General features: G+C 33.0%; 1 protein-coding gene across 1 annotated transcript; it reads left to right on the forward strand.

Annotated features, from left to right (window-relative positions):
- The first annotated feature begins 4,685 nt into the window (after positions 1-4,685).
- On the forward strand, positions 4,686-9,326 carry LOC25484662 (uncharacterized). Its single transcript, XM_013613557.3, has 6 exons — positions 4,686-4,800; positions 6,122-6,165; positions 6,258-6,353; positions 6,450-6,551; positions 8,192-8,681; positions 8,776-9,326. Exons 2-6 carry the CDS (start codon positions 6,142-6,144, stop codon positions 8,949-8,951), a joined length of 888 nt encoding a protein of 295 aa, XP_013469011.1. The 5' UTR covers positions 4,686-4,800; positions 6,122-6,141; the 3' UTR covers positions 8,952-9,326.
- The last annotated feature ends 1,039 nt before the right edge of the window (positions 9,327-10,365 follow it).

A 10,365-nucleotide genomic window follows, 5' to 3' on the forward strand; every position in this document is an offset into this window, starting at 1 on the left:
ATTCAAAAGAACATATAAAATATCGGGATGTTACAATTCCAAATTGTGAGATTGCTGCAAGTGGTGGGTGAGAGAGATGGAGAAGAGTGAAAAAAATCATGTGTTGAGTGTCTATGATAAAAGCATGTTCCATATTAAATCTAATGGTCAGAAAAAAAATTCCCATAATGGGAAACAAATATCATTTCCCATACTTTAGGTGCTTAATCTTCATTCCATTGACCCATTCATGTTCCTTAGAGATGGAGTGGATCATGTTCATGATCTCATTCACGTTTGTACTATTCATATCTTTTAGTTCATTTGGCTTTGTGGAAATAAATGCACGCTTGAGAATAAGCAAGCATCGTATTAACTTGCCGTCACTCAAATAAAAGTTATAATTTAACCTTTATGGTCCTTCCATTGCGCATCCTACCTATTTGTCTGTGGAGAACAAAGAAGCTTTCAAACTCATTAAAATTTTGGAGAAGTATCCTAAGGCTCATTGCATCATCCATGTATTGCGGAAGCCTCCAATTTGTGATCGGATCAAATGTAATAGTGATGGTGAAACAAAGCCCTGGTCATGCGTCTATTAGAGTCATCTTTAGAGATAGTAACCATGTGGTTATTGGTTGTTTTGCTTTTTACATTGGTATTCTTCTTTAGTAATTTATGTTGTTTCTTCTCCGGCCCACATACCTTATTCACTATTGAATCGCTGGATTCACCATATTTATGTACTCGTAACATGTACGTTTGAGTCTCTCACATCTTTAAAGAGGGTAATTTTTTGGGTTAAAATAGTTAAATAAACAAACAAAAAAAAATCTTAAAATATCTTCTCTCCTCTCCGTTGAACCAAACTGACCTTAAATTTCTTCCGTCAAATCTTATTGGGTTTTGTCTCCAAGTCAATGACTTAGGATTCAAACCCTAACCTCTTTTGTGACAAATTTAATATTCCCAACCACATATACACATATATATTGACATGATAGTTTCTAAGTTTTGGAGTGGTTTAATTATTTCAATTTTTTTTATGTATTGTACTTCAATCTTTTTTCTTTCACCGTGGCTTTATCCCTTTGTGTTTTCTTAGTAAGGTTTTTAACGAGATAATTATTGTTTGTCTATTACTCCATATGTCCCTATATATAAGCTTATTTTTCATTTTTCGTATTTCTTAAGAAAAAATGTTAGCACAATTAATATGTCTATTTTATTTGTAATTATTATTAAATTGTCTTTTATTTATACGTGTATTAAATTTTAATATTTTATTTCCTTTGGTTTTGTCATAGTGCCCTAAGCTATTTTTCATTTATTTTTATTGTGTGCTGCAAATAATATGTGTTAATTTATGAGTGTCAGCGTAATTGAGATGATTTTTTGTTATATGGTGCATTTGCATTCTACCTCTTTGCTTAAAAACACCATATAATGTTAGATTTAAATATGTTTTTTTCCCTACAACTATATATATATGTATATATATATGTATATATATATATATATATATATATATATGGGTTTGCTAGGATACACCTAGTAGTTTTTATTAAGGTGTGTTTAAGTAAAGATATAACTAAAAAGTTGTTAAATACATCTTAAGGTGAATGTTGCTAAAACACACCTTCTAAAAAATAAGTGGGTGTATGTTAGCAACTCCTATAGGCATTTGCTAGGATACACCCACTTATTTTTTAAAAGGTGTGTTTTAGCAAGTTATAACTAAAAAGTAGTTAAATACACCTTAAGGTGTAGCTTGCTAAAACACTTCCACATAAAAATTAGTGGGTGTGTTCTAACAAATCCCATATATATATATATATATATATATATATATATATATATATATATATAGTCAGGATCCGTTGACACCTGGTGTCAACGGATTTGCTGACACCAAATCTCGACCGTCTATTTTATTTCATCAAAGGCTCGTATGTTTCTATGTATCCTTTACCCAAATTACATACTATTATTTTGTTAAATTGTTGATGTGCCACACACCCAGATTCATGATTTCTTTATGGTGCGCACCCTTCAATTCCAGATTTTCATGGTGTACACCCTTTCCCCCAATTTCTATATTGTGTGCACCGAGTTTTCAATTCCAGATTTTCATGATTGAAAACAATAATTTTTCATGATTGAAAACAATAATTAATGTCTTTCGTGGCAATAAGTTTAGAAGAATGGTATTTGGATAAGGATGAATAGCCCCAAATCAATTAGGAGAAGTTTTGCAATGATGAGAAAGGAACAAATACAAATGAACGAACACGAGCTTCAATCACGAAGAATAAGCTTTTCGAAACAAGAGGAAATAGAAATTGAGACACAAACACAACTAGGGATTTGAGGAAAAAAAGATACGGTGTACTGCCTGCAAAATTCGCTCATGTGAGGTTTTAAGTGGATAAATATTAGCCTTTGGATTAACAAAATAGAGGGATAGGATTTGGTGTCAACGGATTCGTTGACACCTGGTGTCAACGGATCCTAACTCATATATATATATATATATATATATAGGGGATGTATCAAGTGAGAGGAGTGTCTTATTACGAGAGATGAGAGCATTGAATATTAACCATTTGATTAAAATAAATGGTCAAGATTTACTTGCTCATTAAAGATACACATGTTCGCCCTCCATTCTATAAGCACGTCTTCTTCCTCTTGTTCACTCTCTTCTTCCTGTATCGTCCAGATTTGCATACTTGCTGCTCTAAAATTAACACAAATTGGTCATTATCTTCTTGATTGTTATTTATTATCGATTCTTCCTTCTCATTCTAATTGAAAAATTGCAAATTCAAATACCTAATTTTTCATTCCCCTATGGGTTGTTACTAATACCAGCGAAAAGCTTAAGAATCTTTGGTGAAAACTAATTCAACTACTGTACAATAGAAAATCATAGTAAAAGCTTCGGCAATGGTGAAATACGCTTGAGGACATTAGAGTGACAAGATCCCATATTAAAACCTAAGCGAAGTACGCTTGACGTCAAAAAGGGTATTTTTCTCTTCTCTCTGTAAAATCTAGAAATATATCTGAATCGCTTTGTAGTACATGCAGAATAATCGGTGGAGATGGATTGGCAATTTCCGAATTACGGCTACAGTGTTACAGAACCGGTGGTGATGCATGGGTGTCTCCGTGCTTAGGTTTGCAAAAATAGGTCTGAATAGAGAGGAAGTTTTAACGGGAGAGATGAGTGAATCCATTAAAATAGGTTAAGATTAATTAATGGTTGTAAAAGACTAAATTGTCAATTGAAGCCATATTTGTGGTTCAGAGAAGGGAAGAAGAACGAAGCCCAACAGTGAAGGAAGAGAGAAGAAAGGAAGGAGAAAGGAAGAGAGGTGCATACGGAACGTGTGGAGTTGCTTCAAATAAATATCAGCCACTAGATTTGATCTAACGGTTGTGATTTAATCCTCTCACCCTCTCATTTATAAAGTCCTCTCATTTGAAATATCATATATATATATATATATATATATATATATATATATGTTATTGCTAACACACTCATTCACTTTTGTGATGGTGTGTTTTAGTATGAAACACCTTTTCAATTGGACACTAAAATCCCTTATTTTAAAATTAGTGAAGACAAAAGGGTAGGATTGTTATTTCAATTTAATTTAATTATTAACAAAATCATAAATCTCCATTTCCCCCTTCCTACTACAACGTTTTTGCCCAGAATCTCTCCGCACTATTCAACTTCCTTCAACCAGATTCTTTTCTTAAACTAAATTGGCCTTCTTTTGCCTTCAACCTTCATAGTCTTCTGGTATCCAACGTCGATATAACTAGACTCTTGTTTATGTCTTCATCTTACATTTGCCTTACTCCTGCTTGTTTTGTTGTCTCATACAATCAAAGACAATTTCTTCATATTTGTTGAGAGATAAGAACACCACTCCATATATAATGCTAGAGAGTCATCTTCTTTAAAATGTATATTTTGTTTCCTTTTTATTTATGATTTCATTCCAATCTTATTCGTTCCAATTTCCCCATGAATGAGAATGTGTTTTCGTTCCGATTTGTTTGATCGTAATTAATTTTTTCATGAATGTGAATGTATTTTTCATCCCAATATGATGAAAGTTTAAATATGACACTGAAAGAGTAATGTTGATGTTGATTACAAAAAAAAAATATTTTCAAAACAATTAAAATAATTTAAATGCCAAAGAGGCTCATGAACGAGCTTTTCTTCTTTCTCTACACAAGTAATAGAATGATTGGCTAAAAGCAAGAGAAAGAAAATGGGTCATGGCCTCATGGGTATGAAAACGACTTTAATAGGCATTAAGTGAAACACAATTAAAGAGAGAGATAAGAGTTTTTAAGTGTAATTGAAAAGGTGTTTCATGTTAAAACACACCTTCACAAAAGTGTATGGGTGTGTTATAGCAAAAGGGCCATATGTGTGTGTGTGTGTGTGTGTTTTGTCAATAGCGGCCCCTACCAGCGCTATTGCGCCATGGAGCAGCTAAAAATAACTAAACACAATGCAGCGCTCCAAGGCGGAACATTTGGAGAAAGCGGGTGAAGCGGGGCGGCAAAAAATCGGGTCAAAGTGGCCGATATTTGGGTCGTAGTATAAATACGAGACTGCCCTTCACTTAAAACCGTTTCGAGGGTCAATTTTGTGATTTTTTTTAAACCCTAATTTACTCTTCTCCATTCATCGTAACACACCAGCCGCAACACACAACCTCTCTTATCTTCATTCATCGTACAACAAGAGTAAACAACACATCTGCTTTGTTCTTCTTCATCGTACAGGTACAACAACACAACCTCTGATCTCTCTTCATTTGTTATCTCTGTCTCTTTACCTCTTCATTTTTTATATTTGATCTTTGTTCTCCTCTCTTCATTCACAGATTTGTTCATCTTCATCATCCATTTTTATTTTTTTGTGTAATCTCTCTATAGCAACAAAACACCCTCTCTTTTTCTATCTATTTTCCTTTCACAAATATTTTTCTAATTCCCTTTTAAAAAGGGTGTTTTGTTTTTTAATTCAGATCTGAAAGGGTCTTTTATGTCGTTGTTTTGCTTTTCACTATTGTTTTTCGTTTTCTATTTCCCTCTCTATTTTTATGTTGAATTTTATTAGTATTTCTTGCAAGTATGTTTGTATGTTTTGATTAAGACTTGTTTTATTTCAAATTATGAATACGCTATGAATTGTAAATAATATTTAAAGTGTTTTAGTATTTCTTTTTCAACTTTACAGTATTTTAGTATTAAATATATTAGTGTCCTCATCGCGTCAATTTTTAGATGGCCGCGCCGCACCGCTTTTCTACTTTGAGAACACACACACATACTTTTTTTTTTTTAAGGAGTATATATACTGATTGTTGTTGTAACATATAGAATATTTAATTTCAGTACCTAAAATTAAATACTAAAATGAATATATTATTAGAAATATTATTTAACTTTTTCTTAAGAAAAGATAATTTAAATGTGCTAATTTAACTTATCCAAAAAATCATAAAAAATATTACTTCTCTATATCCTTCGGGGCACTCTTTAAGGATTTCAAAAGAAAAAATTATGTTATAAAAAAATCAAATATTTTGATTTTCGATGCATTGATTACACGTATTTTCATGATAAGTTACCATTTAAAGGTCTTAATCAGTGACCCGGGACATTGGTGTTAATATTTCCCATATAAATATGTAAAATTAACATATACTTCAAACTAATTTTCTTTAAAAAACAAATTATTTTATGCTAAAAACATTTTTTAATATTTTTGAATTTTATTAGATATTCTTACAATAAAAATTAAGGAAGTATAATAGTTAAAAACAAAAAATGGTAGAGGGACTAAAATGACATTTAAATTTAATTTTTTTACCAGTAAAGGGTGTAGTCTGTCAATTAACCTTCTGCTCCACGTTTCTACTGCTCTGCTGGCTGACATAAAAAACAAAAATAGGTATATTTAATATTTACACGTAATAAAGTGATATATCTATTTTTAGTTAAAATGCGAAAGAGGAGTCTATTCACCTTCTTCGTTCACGTTTTCACACTCTGAATGCAAAATTCACCCTAATAACCTTTTTTCTTTCTACATTTTCAGTTCTCACCTTCCTTCCAACAATGGCTCCAAGAGGACGTCCAAAGGTTCTTTCGTCTTCACATTCATCTTCATATTTCATTCCACCATTTCTGTTTTCTTCATTTCTCATTCTGATTTTTATTGTTTCATTTCACAGAAAGGTGAGAGGAGAATGGACGCAGCTCTCGACGCTATGATTCCGTTTGGTTTTCCTAACAAACTCGTTCGTCAAACCGTTGATCAATTGCTCAAAGTAATGTTTCGTTTTTTTCTCCATTTAATCATCATTAATATTATTACGTTCTAATTTCGTTAATTAATAATAATGCTTAATTTGTGTTGTGTTTAGGTTTATGACGGTAGTTGGGTTTTCATTGAAGAACATGCTTATACTCTTCTCATTGATACTCTTCTTGAAAAACAACAGAATCAGAATCAGAATCAGAATCAGGTAACTTTCTCTCTTCATTTTGCTTATCCCCCAAGCAAAGCATGATTAACAATTATTATATTATTTAAACACGTTTACTTTTTAAACTTTCTATTTTTTTAATATAATTTGTTGTTGAAAAATTTAAGCATTTCTAATAATAGTTATTTGATTGATAAATGTTAGTAGTTAGGGTTTGAATATTAATTCATTGACTTGTTGACAAAATCCAATAAGATCGATGGCAGAAATTTAGGGTCTCTTTGGTTAAACGGGGAGGAGAGGGGAGAGATTTTAAAAGCTTTTTTGTTTATTTCGACGAGGGGAGGAGAGGGATTTTATGATCATATTATTTAATAAAAGGATATTTAATTTCAAATATGAAGCAAATATTCCCTCTCTTTTGGAGATGAGGTAAAATTGGGTTAGGAGGGATTTTACTGCACTCCCCTCCAAATAATTGAACCAAACAGCTCAAATTTAAGACAATTCTTCCCCTCCATTTCTCTCCAAACAAACACACCCTTAATTACTAGTTAATGAAATTAAGAAAAGTAAGAATCTCCTTTAATAGAACAGTTAATTAAGAACAAAAATTAATATTGGTCTGCTTTGATTTGAAAGCAGCTCATGATATGTGATACAATGAGAAAGATATTTATGGTTTTATAACAGTGTATTTGTAACTATGTATGAAATGGCGTCACATAGAGTCAATAACGGGGACTTATACCTCATGTATAATGGTGTGATTATGTACAAATAAGTAATATCTAATGACCCTTTTCAGGTTACAGATGTCTTGTAACTTAACTATAAATTTCTCTGCAAATTGACCGATGTTTGATGGTGGTGTTATTATTTGGTTGTTGTTGGTTATTTAACTACTTGTATAGTAGGTGAAACAATGATCCCAATTTGCTAATTTGCAATCCTCTTTTGTCTGCTGTTACACTTTGAATTGTATCTCCCAGTTTTATGTCCTGCTCACCTCAAGTTATGATTCATGCTCTCTCACAAAATCAGTATTTTGTTTTTGTTATGGGATGCAATGAGCTAGTTCCAATGTCCTACATTGTTTCAGGCTTAGGTCTGGGTATGAATCACATTTTTCCAAATTCAATATTTGTTTCAATTTATGTTGAAGTCATGAGCAACAATGAGCTGCTATGTATCCAAAAGCATATTACTACTTAGAATCTATAGTACATGCTGCTGGCAAAGCCTATTTTCATCTGGTGTGCAGTTGTATATCTTGAATTCCTTCATGGTTTCTTCTTTTTAATCTCAATGTTAACTTCAAATTATACTCATTCATTTTTTAAGAAAGATTATTAGCTCCAACCTCCTAGTATGGTTAATCAACATGTTATAATTTTGAGACATTCATATACTATTTTAACAATGCTTGAGAGGCTAAATGAAATTTGCTCAAAGTACTCCAATAAAATTTCTTTATCTTTTTGAAAGTGTTCCTTTTGAAAATCCCCTACTAGCTCCTTAATCTAATGGCCTGTATATCGTAAATAATTTTGATTAATAATGTCCTGTTTTGTCTGTGTATCGTATAGAATTTTGATTAATAATGTCCTGTTCTGTCTGTATATCGTATAGAATTTTGACTAATAATGGTCTGTGCTCTTGTATTGCTATGTGTGAAGGATTGTTTGATAGAGGGTAATCCAGGAAATGGTCCCAATGAGGCATCGGCTTCTGGTTGCTCAAACAGAACCCTTCTCCTACCTTGCTCTTCTAACATGGATGCGTCCGATGATGCACCATTACCTAGTCAGGCTGTTGGCACTATATCAGCTGCCAGTGAAACTGGTCATCAACTTCCTATGACTGTGGACACTGCATCAGCTACAAGCAAAGCTGTTATTGAGCTTCCCATCAAGCCCGTCAACAATTCAGCCACCACCAGTCAACCAAGTAATCAACTTTCCATTATGGCTGCAGACACTGAAACAGCTGCGAGCAAAACTGTTAATGAACTTCCCATCAAGCCCGTTGACACTTCATCTGTCACCAGCCAACCTAGTAATCCACCTTCCATTAAGGCTGTAGGCACTGTATCTGCAACCAATGAAATTAACAACCAAGTTCCCAGCAAGGCTATTATAGAGACTGTATCAGCAGACAATGGATATGGTAATTAATTAACTTCTTATCCTTGTTAATTAATTTTATTTAATTTTGAAGCATAACTTGAGCATCTTGTATACTATTGTCATCCCTCTTGCAGAAATTCCTCAGACAAAGTCCTCACAACCTATTGGGAAGCTTTGTCACAAGAAGCGTAGACCTTGCCATGGTTGGATTTCTGATGATGATGAGGAGGAGTTAATAGAACTGCCTGCATTGTATAAGCTAGTGAATGGGGTGCCTATGAAAACAAAGCTAGTGAATGGGATCAAGTAGTGTTAACAGAGCAGGATATTACATGTAAGTAGTCTAAGAGTTGTATCAGATTAGCTTCAAGGTTTCAGAATGATAGGTGCTAGAGTGCTACATGCTCCACCGTGTCTATAATGCATGGCCTTCTATTACTGGATTTGTCAGACCATCGTATGGTTCAACAACAATACTTGTTTGGGCGAGTTAAGTTTTACTATATAAACCTTTTTGGTTTCTTAATCACAAATCTTATTTAGTTAAGTTTTTGGTGGATACATGATTATTAGAGTTATATTATGATGACTATTGTTTTTTTATGTGACGAAAAATTTTGTGCGTCCATAATAAGGATTACATGAATGATGCAATTACATTTTTCCCTTTAAGAGGGTTCAATCCTTTTTACATTCTTCTATCCATTTAATGGTACGTTTGGATCCGCGGTGCAGCAAGCCATTATCGCGTTTCAAGGAACTTTTCCTTGAAGCTACTTTTTATAGCTTTTGCTGAACGCACGCACTATGGCGGTGGGCAACATGGGCATGCAAACACACATTGAGTCTTACAGATTACCAGACTCCTAAGAAATCTTTGAACGAATATGCCAATAGAACTATGGGTAAAACCTTCATAAAGTTTCTTCAATATTTGTGGAATTGTCTTCCTTTGAACAAAAAAATATTGATATCGCACACATTGAAGTATCTAAAATGTCATTTTTGTTAAACCACAGCATCACAAATACCTGAAAGTATTACATTCATGTGTAGGATATATAACCTAAACATTTATTTAAGTCTATGCTAGAAGTTATGAAAATAATTTGTAACATGTCCTCTCAAGGTGTCTCTTTTTGGCTGAAAAACAATTAATAATAGAACTCCGACAAGGCCAATTTAAGGCGTAGAGAAGTCCTTCCAGCTAATTATGTTATGTGCTCATGAGGTTGCAGCAAAGATTAATAGTGTGACTTCTTTGGTAGTATTTGATATCTTGTTCATCGTTGATTGGGCATCTTAACAGTTGTTACTTCAGATATTAGGTGTCACGCGCAACAATTTTTTGATGTGCATGCATTCAAAAAGAACATCCGTACTTGCTTTTTAAGTTGTTTGGTTGGCCTCTCTTTGGGTTATTTGGAAAGAACGCAACTCAAGAAATTTTAACAACAACATATCGACTCATGATCAACTTCTTGATAGTATTTAGATTCATTCATGGTGGTGGATGAAGGCAAATTGCCCGAGTTTTTCCTTTAATTTTCATTTTTGGTGGTCTTTGCTATCTCTCTGCATGGGGCGTTCCTCTTTTGCAGTTGTGACTCTTATTTCTTTTATGAGTCTTTTTTGTTTAGTGTTTTGACTCTTTGTATTGTTCCTCTTTAGACACATCTTATGCTTAATTGAGATAGGTCGTTTTATATATTGTTTTTGGCTTA

This window comes from Medicago truncatula, chromosome 1 (assembly GCF_003473485.1).
Source record: "Medicago truncatula cultivar Jemalong A17 chromosome 1, MtrunA17r5.0-ANR, whole genome shotgun sequence".
Taxonomy (NCBI): Eukaryota; Viridiplantae; Streptophyta; class Magnoliopsida; order Fabales; family Fabaceae; genus Medicago; species Medicago truncatula.

Excerpts from the sequence above, each read along its gene's own strand:
- LOC25484662 (XM_013613557.3), top strand. The coding sequence starts at position 6,142 with ATGGCTCCAAGAGGACGTCCAAAG. Across the intron at positions 6,354-6,449 it reads CCGTTGATCAATTGCTCAAA|GTTTATGACGGTAGTTGGGT; the intron begins GTAATGTTTCGT and ends TGTTGTGTTTAG. Across the intron at positions 8,682-8,775 it reads ATCAGCAGACAATGGATATG|AAATTCCTCAGACAAAGTCC; the intron begins GTAATTAATTAA and ends TCCCTCTTGCAG.